Below are 24048 nucleotides of genomic sequence, written 5' to 3'. Positions count from 1 at the left end.
CCTCGTCCTATCTCTGAACACGCACTTCCAATGTCCACAGCAGCAACAATAATAAAGAATAGGTACGGAATCCTTTTCCAGTCCTTGCGGTAATCATTTATGATCATGGCGTTCTGGATTATGATATAAATAGCTATAGTGATATTGAGTGGGGATATATACTGAAGGCCCCAGTCATGACCGTCTATAACTATGGAGGTACTAGGAGGCGAGTTTGTGGTACTCATATTGTTTGTCCAGATCTTTGTTCTGCGGGGTAACTTTACGAGGTTTTGGAGGGAACGAACTAACTATACGATCCAGAAATAAACTACGAAAAATATTAGGAAACTTGCTCTTTTGTAAAGTGCAGCGTGATAATCTCACCTATAGTAGCTACACTCTCAAGTTTTTGTATCAAATTTCGTATTAGGATTTAGGGGTCGTTCACATATTACGTAATCAATATTTTGACAATTTTTACCCCCCTCCCCCCTCCGTAATCAACCGTAATCAAGACCGAACCCCCCCCCCCCCCCCCCTATATTACGTAATCAAGGTTTGACCCCCCCCCCCCCCCATGGCTGTTCATGTTAAGCCATTTATTTATTAAAAGCTATCACAACGGATTAATGAATGAAATAATCGCAAAGCACTTACTATTTTCGTTTATAAACGAAAATTGGTTTAAAAAACAAAAATTTTGATTACATAATTAACGAAAATTGTCCAGTTGGTATTTGGAAAATCGGTAAAAAATTAAAATTTTGATTACGTAATCAACGACCAAACACCCCCCCCCCCCCCCCCCCCCCCCCCGTAATCAACCGTAAGCATTTAAAAACCCCCCCCCCCCTGATTACGTAATATGTGAACGACCCCTTAGGAAGATAATTGATAATGCGCCATGGAAATTTCACGTATAGTAGCTATGTAGTGAGTTCTGGATTGTCATGACTTTATTTCCTATTAGCAATTAGCATTATTTATAAGGCCGGTTCATTTTACCAAAAGTTGTTCAAATAATTAGAGACCATATCTTATTAGTTGCTCTATAGGGTCAGGAACAACCAAACAATTTTTGTTGACTCTATCTCAATCCAACCACCTATAATATATACTAGCTAACCAATAATATACGTCTCATCCATGATCTATCATGGTAAGGCGACAGTGGATGCCGGATGGATTAGACATCACCGCGCACCGATGCCCAGTTAACGGTCATGAATGCGTTGCACAAGACCGTGGAGAACACTGCTGTAGAAGATGTGTTCTACAGATGAATTAAAGATTATCAGTATCGAAATTCTTATGAAAAAGACGAAATCCCTGGCTACTGCTCTTATTCTGGATTCTGTCGAAGACGAGGATTAGAGTACCCCCCTCTCTTGTCATGTTGATGTGTTGTTCCTCATTCAAAATCAAAGAAACTCTTACGATGGTAAGGGGCCTATTCAAATAAAACAGGACTTTAATTTGTTAAATCCAAAATGTTATTCAAACAATGCTCAAAGGCTTTACAAATAGGCATTTTAATCAATAATTGAAGTTTTGAATCGTTCAAGTTTGGGCACCAGTTTGCCATCCCACAAAGCCACAATTCTCAGTAACTCCGCAACCCGTAAAATCAAAGTCTTTTTAATACAATAACAATGTTCAACCAACAATAAATAATGAGAACGTAGTCAGTTAACGAGTTAAGCAATTCACAAAATGGTCTATAATTTAATGTTGTGAAGACCGACATAAAATGGTCCAATGTCCATTCTGTGAGTTTTTTACAGCTTATTATAAAAAAATGCTCCCCTACACCCAAGTCCTCGTCCTTTACCCTTTCAGTTTAAATATTGAAAAGCTGCCATCGACTATTTACATTAGGGTGTACTTAAATCAATTAAAGAATAATTTAAAATTGTCAATAATTTCCCCTTGTTGTGGGTTTTTGACAAAATGGCACATACGTACACACGTTCGATACAATTAGCAAATTGCAAAATGATAGCTCAATATAATCAGGACGGATCTCTTTTAAAGATGAAAAACAAACCCGCCAAGCATCCCAGTCGGTGGATGTTAAAGAGCATATTAAAACATAAAATTAGGAATACATTTTCAAATGGTAGCGAATTGTCAACCAAAATATTGCAGCAAAAACACATCTATAGATTATGGGTTTCCACGCAGTCCAATTTTTTGCACAGCTAGCCTTAATTTCTGAAATATCACGATTATTGAAACTCAATAGAAGTGAACGTTTTTAAACCTTTACAAAACATGTCAAGGCTATTAGATTATACAAATTATCATGAGAAACACAGTTTCAACTTTCAGGACAAGGGAAAGCCGTTGTAACGGCTAACTCGGTTGATTCGATTCAATATTGAAAAGAATTATACAAAATGAGGTTAGTTTTTAGTTAAATTGTTAGTAAAAGTTCAACAAACTTTTAACTATTACTTTACTTATGCATCTAAACCTGATATTCTATATCTTACCATTACCGAAACAAGGAGAATAGAAGTTCTTTATTCGGAATGAATGTCCTGACTCATTCGAATTTCGTTTCAGTTTCAAAAATTACGTGTGTCCATGAATAAGTTCAAATGTAGAAGAGATACATACTGCAGCAGTTCCTGAATTTGATAACATGGCCGACTGAGAAGAGTAAAACTTCTTTAACATATATCAAACTAACAATATGGTCACGTAAATGGACATTTTGTCCGAAACCGGTAAAAATTTCAAATATCGGCGAAGCACAAAAGCACTGCATTACCTAAAATGACAAGTGGAACATGGCGTTAGATAAGTAACACATGTCATGACGGCTGATTTGCATAGAGTAAGTTTAATTACTAATTAGGTTGCCGATATCTTCTCTTGACATCCAAGTTCGTTTTACGTTTACCAGAAAGTGATGGCGGACTTCAACGTCACTACTTGAATCATTTAAATAAATGTATAAGAAGTCACAAGAGAGAAGTCCGCTCCAAATTCTCCATTATGATTGTATCTAAGACAACATTGAGGACCACTTGAACCATGGATGTATCAGTTGCCGTAGTGAAATGTGGGTAGACCATCTTCTTTCTGTTGTGGTTCCGTGCAGTAAATTCCCCCTGAATGTACGCTCCAGCAGCTTCAACATTGTGGTCAGGTCCTGAAATGAAGTTTCGTCATTATTTCGTTTTTCGGTTCTATTCTGTCCGAAATTTTTCGTTGGAACCACATGTGCGCGGCTTACCAGAAGCTGCACAGAGCGTTAACAGCTAACTTACTCCAATATAACTAACTTAGGCGTTCGCGCGTTACGTCAAATCAGCAAAATCCTATACTTTACGCTTATATCGAATTATGATAGGATACAATGTGTAATCAAATTTATTACCTTTACAATGCAGGTAATACAAAATGGTCGAAGTACTAGGGAATTAATTTACAAAACAGGAGTTACGATAAAGAGTCATGGCAATAGTATCCGATCAAGCTCATTTATTACAATGTGACCTCACAATCCACGTTAATTTCAAGATTAAAGCTGTGGGACCAGTCTACACAGCACATACTTGTGTTAGAATCTGAGCACTTAACACGCTTCACAAAAAGTGAGGCTGCACCTCTTTTTGCCCAGTATTTCCACAGTCATTGCAATTATAGAAGTATAGAATTCCAGCGTTTAAATTCAATTTAAAGAAAAGCCCGTGTCATTCTTGGTAGCCATGGAAACATAATTACGCCTTCAATTCCGACATGTTCAGATCAAAGAGACATAATTCGTGATCCAAGATAAATTAGAGCAATGCCACCTAAAGCTTTCAGATTAGCTGGTTCACAGGCCTTTCCTATGTCATCTCCGCTAGGTAGTGAAGTACACCTGTGCTTTGTAAACGTCTGTGAATTTGAAATTTTAGAAGAAGGAGAATGGTCAGAGTTTAACACTTCATCAGGTCAAGCATCCGAAACTAATTCCGTCACAGAAGTGCTAAGTACATACGTCATGCGTGTTACTTTCTCAGATTAGTCTTCTCAGTTTGGTTCTCTTTATTCTTAAACATTGTCATTTTGGAGTCATAATATATAATGAGCTAGAAAGAAAGATTAAATTGTCCAATTTCACTAATAAAAAACTAAAAATTTAAATTACCGACCATCTTGGTCTTTGGAAACTGAGGGGTGAGGGCATTATTTATTAAATTCTTTTCAAAGATTTTAGCAAGCAAAGAACTAGAAGGTCCACATCATGTTTTATTTTGAATTCCGAACTCGAATTAATGACCTTTATTGATAAATAATCCTTCTGCCGTTTACTGATGGATTTTAATGGTTTTCAGAGATAGCTCTTGACCCACAAAAAAAATTGGATAAAAGAATCCAGAATTTCAAAAATAGTCTTTAAAGCGCATTTGTCAGAATACGGCAGTGTAAGATGTATAAAATACAAGATACACAATACAAGCCCCTTGAAACTCATTACGCTTAATCACCAAAATGCCAAAATGTGTCTCGTTCATATTAGTAACAGAGGAGAGCCTGTTTCACACAAATGAGCGCATATTTTCCGTGGAACTGGTTTCATTGTACGCATATTCCGTGTAATTTAAAGTATTTATGCCAAATTTAGACATTCATTTTCAACCTGCTACTATACTACTCGGCTAAGTGCAGTTTTGGAATTTACAAAAAGGACCTACCCACCCCCTTCATGGTACTAACTGCTTTTTCGGATAATATTCAGGACACCCACCCCCTTTTGCCGGCTTTTGCGGTACTAACTGTTGAGAAATCACGGTACTAACTGTGACTTGGTATATAAAATAAGATACCCACCCAGAAATTGCTTTAAACAGCTCATTAAACATTGGGAAATGGGCAAATTATACCCACTATTTAGTAAGGGTTTTGTTTTCAATGTAGTCGAATTAAATAAAAAGTTACAAATTTTAAAAAACCCAAAAAAGGGGAAAAAACTTCAAAACCCAAAAAAACCCATTCCCAAAATTGAAATTAAAGGTAAAATGGGTTTTTTGGGGTTAAACACCCCCTTAGTACCTTGTACTAACTGATTTTCTGGGAAATGAGCAGCAGACCCACCACTTAGTACACAAGTACTAACTGCGTTTTGGAAGAAAATATGATGATCAAATGACAGTCTGGATTGACGGACGTCAAACAGGGGTAAGGAACCAAGGGGTCAGTAACTATATAGGTTTGATTCAGGTTTTTTGCAAAAATTAAAGTCATCGCCATCAAATGCGTTAACATAGGAAATAGTTATGGGATCATGGGCACGGTCCATAAACCAATAAAGGGAAATTATTGCGGCCACTGACGAGTCTTGGGCTTGCTCGAATACAGCTGATAATGGGTGGGAGCATCCGAACTTTGTTCAAGGACCAAACTGGAAAACAGCAACTATCGTCAACCACCCTATCTACAATGGAGTTTATAGAAAAAGTTTTGGAAAAACCATCTGGACTGATAGTGCCGCAGATACCAATGTTTACTGCCGACTAGAACTCTAGAAGGCAAGAATCCTTTTACACTGCCAGGCCTATTATAGGTAGACGCATAAACTGAGAACAGTACAACATTACGCAAGAGTGCTGATAGGGCAACATTAGAAATATAAGAAATACTAGAGATATTAGAAATATTAGAAATATTAGAAATATTGGAAATATGTAGTAAAATCCCAATTCACCGCAGCTGTTTCTTTTTAAAACAGTCCTGGTAAAGGAAGGAAGTATCTTTCTTTGTGTAAACACGAAGCGCAGCGGGTGTTTACACTTAAATAGATGGTTTGCGGGAAGTGTTATAGACGAATGCTGGTTTTTAGTGTAGTGTATGTCAGTCACGTGACACAGTTTTTTTTCGTAAATTCAACTTCAAGATAAAAGTGTATTATTTGTCGTGTTTTCCGATGGTTTTAAACTAATTACAACAGTACAATTAATCTTGTCAAATCTATTACATTTATTGAGGACGTTTCACTTTCAGAAGGAATTGATTTAATGTAGTCCGAGGAGTCCTAACTCTCCTCGCGTTCTAAGATTGCGTTTCTCTTGTCTTATATATATATTTTTCGAGTTTTCTTTTATCATTTTAATATATATAATATATATTAAAATAATAAAAGAAAACTCGAAAAATGTTTGCAGTGAACATGTTTTGTCAAACTTTTTCTTCACAGAAGGAGATATAACACACATAACCCCGGCATGCGCAGGGATTATATTTCAATTTTTCCCGCGACGCGCGGGAAAAATTTATAATAATTTCGAGTGCGAAGCACGAGGGATTATTATGAAAATAACCCCGACGTGCTTTAGCACGAGGGGTTATTTTAATATAACTTAAGCGTGCCGGTGTTATGTGTTATAAACCTCTCCGGGTTAGTGCTAGGACCAACAAATTTGACATTTTACTCTTAATTCTAGCTATATGAGATCAGTATGGAAAATATGAAATGGAATTGGGGAGTATATTATACTACCAAATAAATACAACTAAGCTGTACTATGACATTTGAAATTGGCGTTATATCTAAACATTATTCCTCAGTCAGACGTTGAATGACGTCTATAAGGGGCGTCAAGTTAAGCCTGGCAAGCGATAAAAGGTGGAGCTAATATTAATAATGATATCGTGTCATGAAGTTCATCAAATTAGACGACTATAATACATGGCTTATATCAAACAGGGCAATTGCTAAGACAAAATTAACAGGACAAATGTAACCGTCGAGAGAAGTTCTGGAACAGGTCCAAGTAATTTAAGAGTTTAAGTAATGTAAGCAGTGTGCTGGAGTTTTGCCAGCGCCTGCAGTTAGATGATACGTAGATCAAGTGTATGTATACTTCTTACGTTAAGCCATAGGTCACGTGACATTTTTTACCAATGCGCGTCGTAGTAGTTAGTCACGTGATACTCGTCACCAAAACACGTGACAGTGCGCTGTTGAAATTCTCATGGAATATCAAAACAAAACAAATATTTTTGAGCCAAATTAGCGGGGCGGGATTATAGAAGCTGTGCCGGGGTTATTTATTCAGCGGGAAAAAACTAACAGCGGGAGCCGGGATTATCAGAATCTATTTAGCGGGAGCCGGGATTATCAGAATCTTATTCTAACCCGGAGGGGTTTATAAATATATCTTTAGTGATCATTTAAATCATTAAAAACCTTCTTTTGTCGATAATTTCTTCAGAAAAAGAAATAATAAAAATAACTTTTAATAAATATCTAAAAGCACTGACCAGTATAATTCCTCATGTAGATACGGAGATGTCGTTTTGTGTACATTATTTTCTCTCTGAACAGGTCCACCTTGTTGAGGAACAGAATCTGAAAGCAAAAGTGAATTAAGCGTACAATTAAATGTGGACTTCCTGTTTTGTTTATTGTATATTATTTCATATATTATACATAATATTATATATATTATATCTCCCATAAACATTAGACAGTCGTCATAGCAATCAATGTAAAGTATATGATATCTAATATCTATCAGAAAAAACTATATTTTCTTGTGAACTAAACGGATCAAGGCCAGGGTTGAACCTTGTCACGTGGAGAACCAAGCAGTATTAGCTGGGTCACACTTAGAATTAGAATTTAAATCAAATTTACGCAGCAATACAATAAAAATAGTAAATAATTTAGAGATGCTTCGATCTGCTGTGCAGGACATTATAACCCCAATAAATTCATAAGCTAATTACAAAAGTTCTATCAATTCTACTGTATATCGATTCTTGATACTTTGATAATGGTAAGAATTGTTGATGGAAGTAAAGAAGTACAGTAGAATTTAATTTGTTTCAATTCAAACGGTTGTGCCCGGTCTTATCAGTTAGTGCGGTAAATCATAAGATCAAAGAAAAAACAGACCAATACAGATAAAAAGGGTCTTAACGTTCAAAATGAATAAGATAAATACGAATACAGGGACAATTCGCTGATTTACAATAATTTATAAAACCTGTGGAATGTTGTGGGGTGATTTGGTGTTTAAAAAAGTGTGAATTTGACCAAATATCGAGGTGCAAATTATAGATAAGATAATTATGGTATTGCACAAAGGTGTCGACTCTCGAGGGGAGTCAGTGCAAGTAAGCGAGTGACCAATCAGCTCGGAGCATTGTCAAAGCCGCTAATAAATCTGTCATTTCAGCTGCTAATCTGTCAATCTGTCATATTCAAAATATGCTTCCGAAACTCCCCCACCCCTCTTAAATTTAAGAAATTGATATAGTCGACGACCGGCAATGCAAAAAAAAGTTATTTGAAGATAATGTTAAGAAGTTCAGAAAAATAATGTCTACTTATGCACTATTATATATAACTAGAAAACCCGTGGTCACAGGGAGGAAGCTAATAGTATTTTTTGTTAGTAAGTTTAAATCGTGTCAACAAATATCCTGCACAACCGAAGATACAGCCGATTAAAATGTTGCTCGCACTAAACACAACCAAAACCGATAAAAATGCCGTTTTAACAATCTTCGCACGTGCACGTGCGTGTAACAACTCTCGTAAGTCTCGTTACCATGGTCAGTTCGCAAGCTTTTGCTTTTTACCTTATTTGCACGTGGGCGGTCGTACAGACAGACAAAAACAATTCTCTGAATTATAGTAGAGATAGATAGTGCATAAGTAGACATTATTTTTCTATAATATAGTATTTTTCTATATAAAAGTATATATACTATTATAATATGCCTTCCATAGCTGCTTAATTTCTAAGACACATTTTATGATAATCAATAAACATGTCTATAAATTGTGTCTCATCTTCTATTGATAAATGTGTAGTGTGTATAAGTATAGTGTGTTGTAAGTATCATCTTCTAGTCGCGTTCTCACGTTCAGTGAACGTTAATTTCTTGAGAATCAAACCCAATCAGTTTTAAATACCCTTCTCCCCACCCACCTTGATCACTCAGTGCTTGACAACAACCAGGCAGCTAGCCACTGAGAGCTGGCCAATCAGCCGCTCCTTGATTGCTATTACTCTATTAGGTTGATATTTGATAAGCTGTAAAATATATCACAAGGTGGCAGCACCTTCTCATGCAAGTAATTTAGAAAAATCATCTCTCAACCATAACCTACACACAACACACATGTCTTTAATAGGCAACAAGACGAAGTACTCTGTGCGGTGTCAAGGTTACTGATAGTTACCATGGTTACGGTCAACGGTGTAGCGTATCTAGGTTACTCTCAGGCAGTGATGTTTGTTGGGAACAAGCCCTTCATATTGTGGTCACGTGCCCCCAAGTTGTGTGATCAGATGAGTCTACATCCAGAGATGTAGATCAAATCAGAGTTAGACGGATATTACTCTTCCTTTTATGTAACTACAGGTAACTACAGGTAACTACAGGTAACTACAGGTAACTACAGGTAACTACAGGTAACTACAGGTAACTACAGGTAACTACAGGTAACTACAGGTAACTGCAGGTAACTACATGCAACTAGAGGTAACTGCAGGTAACTATTATATAGGTTACTGCAGGTAACTATTATATAGGTTACTGCAGGTAACTATTATATAGGTAACTATTATATAGGTAACTGCAGGTAACTGCAGGTAACTGCAGAGCTATTAGTATTGGGCAACTACATCATAGACTCGTTTTAGCTTTTTAGTTCAAGAAGGATTAATAGTGTAAGCGGGAGTAGCAAGATGTCTTCCTTCAATGACGAAGTTTCAATATGTAGTTATTCATTAGCTGATTTAACACCACATTTCTGCGAAGAGTGTAGGTACTTGATCAGTGTTATAGGCACCTTATTAATCATGTTTTCTCCTCAGTCGCCCGTAAGAATATCGTATTAGCGTATTGTTTTCTGGCATTATGACAATCAATACTTCGGCCGCGAGAGAGAGAGTTTTTATCGTTCAGTTCCGACCTGAATTTATCTCGTGCTCCAAATATCGAGGTATAGTACTTGTGAGGCCGTAGTGCACTCAAGCTGAAGTAATCTTATAATCATATTTTGCGCTGCTCATATATAATAGTCTTTTAATCTTGCAATGCTTCTTGAATAACCGATGGAGATATAACCACGCACCAATAAGGAGTTTATGGGTGGCTCACCATCAGAAAGTATATCTCCCGATAGCGGTACATTATTAATCATTTCTGTGGCCTTCCTTCTGACTGCACCACACTCAAAGTAATGAAATAGTGCCAGAAACATGGGGTCCCTACTTTACTATTTGTGTCAAAATGGTTGTTATTTCGGAACTAAGTGTAGGCCGTATGAAGCTATTATACCATATAAGGAAGAATTTGGGATAATTCCAGTAAACGCTAATACTTAAACACTATTTGCTAAATAGTGCTTTTAGCCTTACACTTATAGCCTAGTTATTAAAACAAACAAAATTTCGAGCCCGAAAATTCAGACTGGGAAAATCGCCTTTTTGGCCACGCCCATTGGTGTTATATTCATATTATATAGTTATCTCAGCTTCTGAACATCGTAAAGACTTTTGGGTAGGCTCATTTTGGAGTTACGTGCTGATCAAATTTTTCTAACCTTTGATAGAAACATGTTCGAGACTTCTAACCGCAATGAACATAATATTATTTATCTACAAGTTATCCATAAACATTAAACATAGACCCTAAAATGCTTACTTTTCGAGTTACTGACGAAAAAACAATATCCGGTGACCTAATCCACCATCTTACCATCAGAAAGTATCAGCGGGTCCCCTACTGCGGGTCGTCGTGCAAGGGCCCTTATTTCGAGAACCTAGGGAGCCGAATAAATGCTTTAAATAACCAGAAAGGCCCGGGTTATGGTCAAGGTTATGGTCAAGGTTATGGTCAGGGTTATGATCAGGGTTATGGTCAGGGTTATGGTCAGGGTTATGGTCAGGGTTATGGTCAGGGTTATGGTCAGGGTTATAGTCAGGGTTATGATCAGGGTTATGGTCAGGGTTATGATCAGGGTTATGGTCAGGGTTATGGTCAGGGTTATGATCAGGGTTATAGTCAGGGTTATGATCAGGGTTATGGTCAGGGTTATGATCAGGGTTATGGTCAGGGTTATGATCAGGGTTATGGTCAGGGTTATGGTCAGGGTTATGATCAGGGTTATGATCAGGGTTATGATCAGGGTTATGATCAGGGTTATGGTTAGCTTCGGGGTTAGGGTTAGGGTTAGGGTGAAGTGAGACCGTTTGCTTCAGTTACAAGAAGGTAAAAACCAAAGTCACGTGACAGCTGGCTGGCGAGTGAACTAGAATAAAAGCCGAAAATCTAATTTATTGTCTAAATTGAAAACGTTGGCGGTTTTGAGCCATGAACTTCCAATGCAATATTAAAATTGAAATTGATTTGACATTTGTTTGTTTCAAATCGATTTTAAAACCGTGGCAGGTATGAGCCACCAATCACCATTATTAACCAACCACCATGCATGTGAATTATAATTTGTCCATGGATCATTGGATCAAATTCACGAAGACGAAGTAACAACTTAACACATTAATTCAACTTTCTACGGACAGTTGGCGCTAACGCATAGTTTTACAGATCACTTATAGTCAGGGTTATGGTCAGAGTTTTAAGTATAAGGTAGTTTATTGATAAACGTCTGTCAGGATGATCGGTGCAGCAGGAGGTAGAACTAGCTGATATATTTATAACATATGATTTCCTTAAAAGCTAAAACAAGGCCATCATGGCTCTCATGAGTGACCTGAAAACCTTCACGACCTCTAAACATATTACGTGGCTCAAGTCGTGAGACAGGCCCGTCTGTTCCGACCCTGAAGATAGAGATGAATATTGAGGAACAGAACGATTATTTATCATAAACAAGAACTGTCGAAATCATCACTACATGTCCATTCAGGTTAGTTTTACCATGGTTACGGTTATGAGTTATTAATCTAGTTTAAAAGAGAAGGAAAGCTGCTTCTGGAATCTGGGAACATACAATAGAGGCGAAATGTTATCTAAGGTAACTACAAGACGTAATTATAGAAATGTTCCACAAGTTTCATGGAAATAGCTTCTCCTAAATGGCGCAGGTTTATTTCCATAAGTTTTTCTGAATATAACGTTTAAATATTTTATATGGCAACTCTGTGTTTAACAGTTCGTACCCTGCAATTTAAAGGATCACCTAGTACCTAAAGATGCTTATCAAACTATAGTGAGTATAGCTATGTTAGTTGCTATGTTAGTTGCTATGTTAGTTGCCTGTTTACATAGTTACAACATACCCTTTGGAGGGTTTCACTAAACCACATTATTACAATTTACAATTATTGTTTTGGTTTGATACATGTGCCAGATACATTCAATTTAATACGGTAGACTCGTAAGTTGATGAGATGGTGATCAAGATGCTGCTCAGAGATCTTATTACCAAACTTATTCTATCTATTATTTTAGTGATAATATTATTTGAAATAAATTTGTTTTAGATTAATATAACGTTCATCTCAAAATAACTCTTTTTTATTTAAGAAGAATAGACATTGAAAATCGTAAAGTAAAATCACTATATAAAATCGGAAAAATCATCACTTTTTTATTTAAATAATTGAAAAGTTCATGACATAGTATGATGTAGTATGACATAATGTTAAATTTATAGTAATATATGTTAACAATATAAACAATCGATGGTTAGTAACTTAAAAGTTAAATGTATGTAATGTAAATTATTATAAAGTATCGATTAGGGAATACTTAAAACTTTGTCGTCAACGTCAAATAAAGATCCATACTTTTACAATATGGAGCTAGATGAAGGAGAGAAATTAAAACATACCTGATCTTACATTTCCTCAAATATAGCTTTCGACCAGCAGGTTTATAGTTTATAATAAAAAAGAAATTAACAAATATGTGAAACTAAGTGACAAAATATGAAAGTCTTACCATGGAGGTGCTGATGAAGAATTTGTTGTTACAGATAGCTTTGAAAAGTGTCAGCGACTCCTCCAATCGGTTCTGAATAATTGAAATATTCAGACTAAATTAAATAACTGTTTATACTTTAATAATACACCACGCCCGGCCCCATACTATATGGTAAGTCCATATAATTATTGATAGGATGGTTTGTGCCACATTAACTACAGTTACATAGCTCATCACATCATTACTAAAATACGATCTTCCTTCGGTGTGATCCAATTTTGGAAATCTTTAACTTGGTTTCAGAGGTCCCCCTGTATACAAAACGTATCAAAATCAATAAGTTCTCCAAAATTACACTAGGGATCTAAGCAGCGAACAGTTGGGGTTACATATTTGGGCTGCATTATTTATCGAAACGAAGTGGTTCATCGACATATTTTTAGAAAACATAAGTAACTAAGGATTAGTACCTACAGAAACAAGAATTACTGACTCAGAGATTGGGAAATGATCAGAAGACGTCTGGCAATAATACAGTAATTTATTCATTGTTACATATTTATCATTACATTTATTTAATATTCATTGAAGCATTGAAGAGAGAGAGAGAGAGAGAGAGAGAGAGAGAGAGAGAGAGAGAGAGAGAGAGAGAGAGAGAGAGAGAGAGAGAGAGAGAGAGAGAGAGAGAGAGAGAGAGAGAGAGAGAGAGAGAGAGAGAGAGAGAGAGAGAGAGAGAGAGAGAGAGAGAGAGAGAGAGAGAGAGGTTTTGCACTGATGTCTGCTCTTGACCCAGACAGATTACCGAATATCTCAATGTGGATATTTAAGGCTATTTAAGGGCCGTGACTAGGGTCATTATTCTCACACTGTAGCATGTTTAAATAGTAATACTCGATAACCCCTGAATCTTCAATCACGAAACATGTAAAACTTACTCTGATTGGGAACTGGGTTTTACTACTCTCACAAAACTTGCACAGGAAAAGTACATATAATATATAAAGGTGCGAGGAAAATTTAAGTGCATGCAGAAAAATTACCGATTAATATTTTTTATAAATAAGAAAGAAGGAAGAATGAAATAAAATGCCACCTATTCTCACCACCAGTTACCACCTATTCTCACCACCAGTTACCACCTACCAGCTTCAAAATCACCTTGCTACATAACCACAATAATTAGTTAAATATTGAATCTAGAAATATTCTCGGTTCAAAGCTCGATTCAAGTTTTACTGTTTTAGGCATGGAACATGCGATTAAAGATAATCGCACTCACCAACAGGGTAGTAGTCTGCAAACGGCTGGTTCCTAAGTTGTGTGTAGGCAGTTCATTCCAAACCACAACAACTTAGGATCACAACAGCTTAGGATCACAACAACTTAGGATCACAACAACTTAGAATCACAACAACTTAGGATCACAACAACTTAGGATCACAACAACTTAGGATCATAACAACTTAGGATCACAACAACTTAGGATCACAACAACTTAGGATCACAACAACTTAGGATCACAACAACTTAGGATCATAACAACTTGGGATCACAACGTCTTAACCCCGTTTTACCGCAAACTCCGATTTACCGCGGCCATTTCCTTCCCCCAAATTCGGAATAAACATGTAAATGTAAACAATCAAAACCCCGATTTACCACGGACCCCGATTCACTGCGCCTTTTACCTTTCCCAGAACTCCGCGATAAATCTGGGTTTTACTTTATACTCGTATTCAATCATCTAATGAAACACTCACCCAACAGTTGTCATGAACTTCTTGATTGATTGATTTTTCTACCATATTCAGATGATTGTTACAAGACATCCCTCTACCATCACGTACAACGATCTTAATGAAATCCTTTTTATAGATCTATCTTATAACTTTATAATGAACGTTAAAGGGGTTAACTTACCGTGCTAACGTCCTCAAACAGAGTCATGTCATACCCACTGAGCGCAGCAACAAACAAAACTGCCTTCACGTCGTCAAAACACTGAAATTAGTTGGGAATCATCAATCATAGCTTGTAAGTAAAACTACATTCACCGTCAAAACCAAATAATTGGTTAATAAAGAGCTCGCCCACTTAACATCTGCAAAACACGAGGTTATCTCAGTGATTGAAGTGTTAGAATACAGTGTTATTTCTTTATATATATAAAGATATATATATAATATACACACTATTTTCAACTCACCCTGTACATATCAAAGTGAATAATCAAACAGATCGATACACATCCCGTCAGTGTACCATATTTGGTAGATAACATTACGAAGCTGAGTCTATTAAGCTGAGTCTATTAAGCTGAGTCTATTAAGCTGAGTCTATTAAGCTGAGTCTATTAAGCTGAGTCTATTAAGCTGAGTCTATTAAGCTGAGTCTATTAAGCTGAGTCTATTAAGCTGAGTCTATTAAGCTGAATCTATTAAACTGAGTCTATTAAGCTGAGTCTATTAATACCATTTCGAAACTTGAGTCATTAAATAAGTCTCGAAGGAAGCAACTCTCTGAAAACTGTTGAATTAACTATCGTAATATTCTGTAGGCATGGTAAAACCGCTCACTGGTGATTGATTGGAAGTACATTACACAGTACACTGGCACTGTGAAGTTACTGTTAAAGTGCTCAATGGTCATGTGACTGTGCTCTTGTCACATGACCAACGGACGATCACTCAACATTCCAGTCTCATCTATAAATAACCTGAACTTCGCACCCATGATTAATCTAAGTTTAAATACCGTCGCTTTGGTTTTACACTTTAAATACAGACACGTTGTTGAACGTTGTGCACTCAGGTTTGTCTATAAGATAAAGCACGCTGTGTAGGTTTAACCTTGAGTAGTATGCCCAATGTCCATATATTTAATAGCCACGTTTTGCCGTATCAAATATTATACCGTACCTAAATAATACATATCATATACTTCCAAAGTGATAATGGTTGCCGTGTTAAATTAATTTGTAATAGCAGCCGGTGCACAATATCTTCAACATATATATTACTATAATATCCTGATTCAAGCATAGAGCAGATTATATTAAATAGCCCTCTGAAATCTGAAAAGTTTGCTAAAAGCCCATTAGTGGAGTCTGTGGTGAGTAAAGTGCATTAGATGAAATACCCAGGTATCAGAGCCACGATCTATACAAAAGGCCGAGTAGGAAATGTCTCTGAAGCTAACTAGATAAGAAAGTGTGTTTAGGCTTTTATGCTCGATACTATGTTCAGTTTAAATCCTGGGTGTACGTTTGTTACTGACATAAATGCTTATATTTCTGGGATAACTATGCAAGAGTGCATTAGGTTAAAACTTTAAACAAAATATTTGGAGAGCAGAGAGGTGACGATACTTTAGAGATTGGGTAAAATAACCCAAAAGCTAAAATATTGTTTGGCTTTTTTTATAATAAAATTAAAGTTTAATATTTAGGAGGGGTCCAGCCTGAGTTTGTTTATAAAAATTATCTTCGTGATAGCAGTTGAACAACAAACTGTAACTAGAACCCGTGACCAAACTTTTGAGGGCGTCCCGTACCCCAACCACCCACAGGTGGTCTACTTATTAAAATTTGTATCCGGATTGGTCTAAACATGGCTGAGTTATGAGCCAAAAAACATGTGCCCATATTTGGGCATACGCACCAAATTTGATAGATTACAGCTCATAAATTGTTAACATATTAATATTTTTGAATGAAACTAATTTTATATGAAAGATAAGCCTGAACTCAACATTCTATGAGAAACTAAGGCCATAAAACCACAAAAAATGAACAAAATAGCCCATATCGCATTTAGATAATATTTTCATTGAAGTTTTTTTGAATCAATATAGATTGTAAAATCACCTCAGGAGTCGGGACCTTATTTTATAAGCTATTTTTTAAAGGCCTAAATCACAAATCTTTTGAAAGAATATATTTGTCCAGACAGATTGGCATTTCAAATGGAGAAGCATTAACATTATTTATTTAAGCGTTAGCAGAAAAAACTTTACTTCAACGTCGGCAACCTCTAACACGGGTCATCTCAAAAACAGTTCAAAATTTCTTACTCCACTTTAAGAAGTACTGTCAACTGTGTAGGTCATATTATCACTGATATCAGATGAAAATACAAAACATTAACAAATAATAACCATGCAATTATGTGATTATAGAATTATGTAATTATGTGATTATGTAATTATGTGATTATGTGATTATGTGATTATGTAATTATGTGATTATGTACCTGAATCCACTTTCTTCGTTCTGATCTTTGTCCCCCAACATCGTATATCCTGATAGGAGCTACGTAGAGTCAACAATATTAATTAGATGTATATTATATATTATATTAATCATTATGCCTTGTAACGACTGGCCAAGTTGAATAAAGTACATGCTAAGAATACTTACTAAAACGACGTCTATAAATAATTTAAATCACAGTGCTGGCATGCACGACCGTTTATTATTTATTATACCCCCATAATCCATTTTGTTTTTTCTCTTTTTTAGACTTTTTAGAAGTCGTTCAGAAGGTTTATTTTCAGATCAAATTAATGAACATAATTTGAGTTGATAATATTCCACAGAATACTCTTGCATATTATATAGACCCGGACATTAATAGTCTTTTCATTAACTTGAGGGAGCAGCAGATTATGAAATATTGCCAAATTGTCTCAGATTACGAGGAAACCTGCTCGGTAGCTTACAAAAACGGGACCACCTCGAATAGTTGATTTTTATTAATTTTCAATATTTGCTCTGAGACTGTTTTATTGGCCACAATATCGTGTAATTGGATGTCTTCAAGAGTTTTGCTGAAATTAATGACAATATTCAATTCAATACAGAAAAAAACCTCTCCCTACCTTGCCTTTCTATACTGGGTACCTCACTAATAACTCTGTACCTCTTCCTTTTAGTTATTAGTTTGTTTTGTGCAAGAAATTTACATAGCTCATATTGCATTTGGTGGTGATTTGAGATTTTGAGCTCAAATCGAGCTGTATTCCATCACAATACGACACAACAGCCGATACCTGCAGAGTGCAGATAAGACACTGCTTACGCCTTACCATATTCAATAACATTAATGGTTAAATACCAGTTTAAATAAAAATTTAAATAATAATCTGAATACTAATTTAAATACTAATTTAAATACCAATAGTTTATGGTCATTTTTTATTATGTTTGTATATTGTATAAGTCGATTTTAACTGTTTTTAATCTGACTGATTTATATATATACATGTATTATGTGGGAACCCTGCTCAGATGTTATTAATTAATTAATTAATGATAATAACGATAAAAGCTAATCAAAATAATAATACATCTTAATATGGTTTATTTAATGGTTTCTGTTACCTGTATGAAACGTCGTCCACTTGAATCTGAGTTTCTATAATTCCCGTTGTCCGGACACGTGACCTCAACACGTCGTTAAAGGTTGGAACGTAGTCTTTACTCATGATACGGTTCATGTTCTCGAAGAAACTGAAATGTGTGGACGGTTTATTTCGGTGGTCAAGTGGTTGAGAACAGTGGAGGGGGGAGGGTGACACGTTCCCCATTAGGGGGGTGGGAGTGGGTCACACGGTCCCCATTTTTAAACACAAACATATTAAACTTTCCATTGACCATTAGTTTCAAGTTCAAGCTGAAAGCACCGCTCCCATCGCCCAAATAAGGAGCTAGCAAAGCAAAAGATTATTCCCTCGTGGGAGGGAGTTGATCAAGCCACTTATAAAATAAACGGTGGTATTCTAGTAATTCCAGTCTCCTACTGCCTCAAAACTTAAACCACACTATTAAATTGAAGTAGTAATCTGAACTGACTGTTCAGACAAATGAGGAAGTCAGACGGAGATGTTCCTTCACTAAACAGGTAAACCATTTTAAAGATAATCTACTCTTCCAAATAACATACTAAGACGAAACAATCAGCTTCACGTTATTGGTTAGGGACTGGTTACAATCAATTGTTATAGACTATTCATTGCACGGCTATTTATACTTTGATGTATAAGTCATATATATGACTTTATTGAGATAGCAATAAAGTGGACTTTGTTCCCGAATAAAGCAGTAAGTTTTCTTTTCAACCCAGGCTCGCTCAGGACACGCTAAAGGTTCACGTTGCTTTCATTCCTAAACAACGTGTGACGTATATTCCGTTAAAACCGTTACATTTAACAAATTACAAAACTTTATTTTGGGAAATTGACGCACAGCGCACTCCTTTTGTTCAAACAACAAAACTAATATAATAAAAAACATCTTAAAAGTCGGCCAATCCCTCTGGTCAGGATGACCAAACCCAGACAAAGACAGATTTCTATATTTCTAGAACATCTTATATATATATAATAAATATATATATATATATATTAAGTAAGATCTCCAAATAAATATAAACTCTACTCACTACGCAGCCGAATCGTTGAGCTGATACTCAAAACTTTTATCAAAGCTGCGTCTGATACCGCCGTCCCTCCAGAGTTCCCGTAGAGCAGTGATCATGTCCGGGTTGAGGTCTGTCGTACCGGTTACAAACGGCTCCGACCAGTTCAATATCCTCTCCACGTGGTGCTAACAAGTATTCAGATAATTCAGAGTGAAATATTTCACTGGTGAATTGTGAAATACCTAAAAACTTAGGAACTATCCAACCCTAAGTTTTTATGATTTATAAAGAATTTTCTGGGAAAATTGATGGGAGCCTAGTTGATTCGTTCGATAAAATAAAGATGTTTGGACGGGACTGGTATGATAACAGTGATAGTAATATGACAGGGATGTTACAGGAGTGTTACAGGAGTGTTACAGGAGTGTTACAGGAGTGTTACCTTGTTATTAGGCTTCTCAAGCAGTATCCGCAACTTTCCCATGCCGTTTATAACCACACGCATAGAGGAGATGAGATTATCACAAACCGTCAACTGTAAAATATAAGCCTATTAAACATCACGACTAATTGTTGATAAAATCAATTTGATAATCGGAAAGATTGAATATGCAAGGCTGCCATTTCAATACGCAGACAGGTGTTTACCGCATAAGAAATGACTAAAGTGGGAGTTAAGTAAATTCTGTCGAACCAGTGAGCTTATTGTAATCAGAGTCGACAATAACATAAGCTGGTAAATACCGATCAAGTCGCAGCTCAGCGCCTTAATTCAGTGAACGATTCTTCACGTCACATACGTTTTTAAAATTTATATTTTAAAAAGCCTTCCTTCCTTCCTTCCTTGGCATTCAAGTACTAAATGGTTAACCGGCTAGATATAGGCGAGGTACAGGATCAATACTATGTTCAATACCCCTTGTCCCCCCCCCCCCCCCGCTCTAGAACAGGCGACACATTTATTTAAATATTTAGCAATTTTGACATTGAAGGAAAGCAAACCTTATAACTTTGAAGTTCTTTCTGCGAGAAACCGTTGCTATGGATGATCTTCATCTGCTTGACCAATGTGCTTTTACCTGACTCTCCAGCCCCTGAAATAAGTTAGTACATGAGTAACAAGAGTAACAAGAGTGACAAGAGTAACAAGAGTAACAAAAGTAACAAGAGTAATAAGAGTAACAAGAGTAACAAGAGTAACAAGAGTAACAAGAGTGACAAGAGTAACAAAAGTAACAAGAGTAACAAAAGTAACAAGAGTGACAAGAGTGACAAGAGTAACAAGAGTGACAAGAGTAACAAAAGTAACAAGAGTGACAAGAGTAACAAAAGTAACAAGAGTGACAAGAGTAACAAGAGTAACAAGAGTAACAAGAGTAACAAGAGTGACAAGAGTAACAAAAGTAATAAGAGTGACAAGAGTAACAAAAGTAACAAGAGTGACAAGAGTAACAAAAGTAACAAGAGTGACAAGAGTAACAAGAGTAACAAAAGTAACAAAAGTAACAAAAGTAACAAGAGTGACAAGAGTAACAAGAGTATTTACCAAGTAACAAGAGCTTGATAACATTCTCACAAGCCTTTGCATCTTGTAGGATCTTCTTGTCGATAAGCTCGCTTCTCTCTTTGGCGGACTTGTCTTCAACGCTCGGGAAACATCCCATCCTTCACATACATGAACACTAAACTAAACTAACCTAAACTGCGTGATAGGTGTTACTATATTACTGATGTTTTAATACTGTTTATATCAGCTGAAAATTCAAAAATACCTCGAAATGGAGTTCAGTTTAGAATTTTGTCTAGTATATGAATGACCAAACGTCGCTACGGCGAGGACCACTAAATATGCTCCTCGCCGAGGAGCATATTTAGTGGTTGAAGTTTGAAATATGTCAGTAGCGCTGACTAAATGGACTAGTGGAGCAATATGGATGCCGTTATTTCAGATCTTCTATAGAAGATATTCTTCAAAGGACCAAGTTACCAGTTATCACCGAGACCAATTATACTATGTAATAACTTGCCTCTCTACCTCTATTTTCAATAAAAATCTATAAGTCTAATGCTAAACGTGGATGGGTTGCGTGCGTGGGTGATTGAACGGATCAAACGTAAACTGGTGAAGGGGAGCTCTAACACTCCCGGCTTGACCCGTATGTGGTTTGTAGGTATTTCAAATATTGCTTATATTAGCTAAGGAGTCCCAACAAATTCGCTAAATCTGCTGTTTAAAACTACTGAGAAGGCCTGCAAGTAGATATATAAGGTAACTCAGCTGGAATTGACATATTAAAGACAGGGTCAGTTGAAGCTGGCAGTATTTGACAGTATTATAAATTCATCACATCGACCATGTTCAACAGTTAAGGTGACTTCCTTATAGCATATCTCACTATATATAAAGCGAGACGATCTATATATATATATGTACATACAATAAATAGTTGTTGCTTGGTTTCCAAAGAGAGTGTTTCATATATAATATGTTTATTGTTTATATATCCGAACCATTTTACTGACGCCACGGCATCAACTTTAACACGACTTTCCGCAAAAACCGTTAAAGATATACAACTTAAAATTTTTTGACTGGTTCAAATGCTTTAATGGCTTTCAAATCAGCACGAAAAAATAAAAAATTGGCCAAGGAATAAGATGACTTCTGTTGACTTCAGTGAAAGGGCTGATGACTTCAGTGAAAGAGCTGGTGACCTAGTGAAAGTGCTGGTGACGATGAGAAAGACCATAAACCAGGGATTCCTTTGGGAGCATGTAAGATTATATCCAAAGTTTGTTCGCCAATGGGGTGTGTCTGGGTGTCAAAGATCTTCAAGGTGGGTGCTACTTGTGATGAACTCTAGAAGGATGGGGTGGTAATACTCGGTCTGGCCGTCTGGAAGCCCATAGAATTCCAGTTCAGAAACCGAGTAAGGAGGTGCGGCTACTGATGAGAAGCCTCCTTAAAGTTTATTTGGGTTAGAAACGACATCTGGGTCCCTACCCTCGCACAAGATTATTCTCAATTTTCTTGTTGTGTCCACAACTATACCGTTGATCAGAGTCACATCTGATGACTTCAGTGAAAGGGCTGATGACTTCAGTGAAAGAGCTGGTGACCTAGTGAAAGTGCTGGTGACGATGAGAAAGACCATAAACCAGGGATTCCTTTGGGAGCATGTAAGATTATATCCAAAGTTTGTTCGCCAATGGGGTGTGTCTGGGTGTCAAAGATCTTCAAGGTGGGTGCTACTTGTGATGAACTCTAGAAGGATGGGGTGGTAATACTCGGTCTGGCCGTCTGGAAGCCCATAGAATTCCAGTTCAGAAACCGAGTAAGGAGGTGCGGCTACTGATGAGAAGCCTCCTTAAAGTTTATTTGGGTTAGAAACGACATCTGGGTCCCTACCCTCGCACAAGATTATTCTCAATTTTCTTGTTGTGTCCACAACTATACCGTTGACCAGAGTCACATCTGATGACTTCAGTGAAAGGGCTGATGACTTCAGTGAAAGAGCTGGTGGCCTAGTGAAAGTGCTGGTGACGATGAGAAAGACCATAAACCAGGGATTCCTTTGGGAGCATGTAAGATTATATCCAAAGTTTGTTCGCCAATGGGGTGTGTCTGGGTGTCAAAGATCTTCAAGGTGGGTGCTACTTGTGATGAACTCTAGAAGGATGGGGTGGTAATACTCGGTCTGGCCGTCTGGAAGCCCATAGAATTCCAGTTCAGAAACCGAGTAAGGAGGTGCGGCTACTGATGAGAAGCCTCCTTAAAGTTTATTTGGGTTAGAAACGACATCTGGGTCCCTACCCTCGCACAAGATTATTCTCAATTTTCTTGTTGTGTCCACAACTATACCGTTGATCAGAGTCACATCTGATGACTTCAGTGAAAGGGCTGATGACTTCAGTGAAAGAGCTGGTGACCTAGTGAAAGTGCTGGTGACGATGAGAAAGACCATAAACCAGGGATTCCTTTGGGAGCATGTAAGATTATATCCAAAGTTTGTTCGCCAATGGGGTGTGTCTGGGTGTCAAAGATCTTCAAGGTGGGTGCTACTTGTGATGAACTCTAGAAGGATGGGGTGGTAATACTCGGTCTGGCCGTCTGGAAGCCCATAGAATTCCAGTTCAGAAACCGAGTAAGGAGGTGCGGCTACTGATGAGAAGCCTCCTTAAAGTTTATTTGGGTTAGAAACGACATCTGGGTCCCTACCCTCGCACAAGATTATTCTCAATTTTCTTGTTGTGTCCACAACTATACCGTTGATCAGAGTCACATCTGATGACTTCAGTGAAAGGGCTGATGACTTCAGTGAAAGAGCTGGTGACCTAGTGAAAGTGCTGGTGACGATGAGAAAGACCATAAACCAGGGATTCCTTTGGGAGCATGTAAGATTATATCCAAAGTTTGTTCGCCAATGGGGTGTGTCTGGGTGTCAAAGATCTTCAAGGTGGGTGCTACTTGTGATGAACTCTAGAAGGATGGGGTGGTAATACTCGGTCTGGCCGTCTGGAAGCCCATAGAATTCCAGTTCAGAAACCGAGTAAGGAGGTGCGGCTACTGATGAGAAGCCTCCTTAAAGTTTATTTGGGTTAGAAACGACATCTGGGTCCCTACCCTCGCACAAGATTATTCTCAATTTTCTTGTTGTGTCCACAACTATACCGTTGATCAGAGTCACATCTGATGACTTCAGTGAAAGGGCTGATGACTTCAGTGAAAGAGCTGGTGACCTAG

The 24048-nt window shown here is 37.0% G+C and overlaps 2 protein-coding genes across 2 annotated transcripts in view; both read right to left on the bottom strand.

Moving 5' to 3' along the window:
- Nucleotides 1–24048, bottom strand: part of LOC134812705 (POU domain, class 2, transcription factor 2-like) — a 1142226-nt gene that overhangs the window by 196250 nt on the left and 921928 nt on the right. The window lies entirely within an intron of this gene.
- On the bottom strand, nucleotides 1418–21008 carry LOC134812716 (guanine nucleotide-binding protein G(o) subunit alpha-like). Its single transcript, XM_063820248.1, has 10 exons — nucleotides 20851–21008; nucleotides 20307–20398; nucleotides 19747–19839; nucleotides 19326–19489; nucleotides 18266–18394; nucleotides 17136–17184; nucleotides 14806–14886; nucleotides 12904–12975; nucleotides 7240–7327; nucleotides 1418–3142 (listed from the first exon to the last, which is right to left on the bottom strand). Exons 1-10 carry the CDS (start codon nucleotides 20966–20968, stop codon nucleotides 2952–2954), a joined length of 1077 nt encoding a protein of 358 aa, XP_063676318.1. The 5' UTR covers nucleotides 20969–21008; the 3' UTR covers nucleotides 1418–2951.

This window comes from Bolinopsis microptera, chromosome 3 (genome assembly GCF_026151205.1).
Source record: "Bolinopsis microptera isolate Bmic1 chromosome 3, MBARI_Bmic_1.0, whole genome shotgun sequence".
Classification (NCBI taxonomy): domain Eukaryota; kingdom Metazoa; phylum Ctenophora; class Tentaculata; order Lobata; family Bolinopsidae; genus Bolinopsis; species Bolinopsis microptera.
This window is presented reverse-complemented; position numbering and strand designations above follow the sequence as displayed.

What these genes read in the sequence shown, in the direction of transcription:
- LOC134812716 (XM_063820248.1), bottom strand. Translation starts at nt 20,968, where the DNA reads ATGGGATGTTTCCCGAGCGTTGAAGACAAGTCCGCCAAAGAGAGAAGC. An exon ending in GTGGACGACGTTTCATACAG is followed by an intron (nt 17,185 to 18,265) that starts GTAACAGAAACC and finishes AGCTCCTATCAG; the next exon opens with GATATACGATGTTGGGGGAC. An exon ending in TCTTCATCAGCACCTCCATG is followed by an intron (nt 7,328 to 12,903) that starts GTAAGACTTTCA and finishes TTTTGCTTTCAG; the next exon opens with ATTCTGTTCCTCAACAAGGT.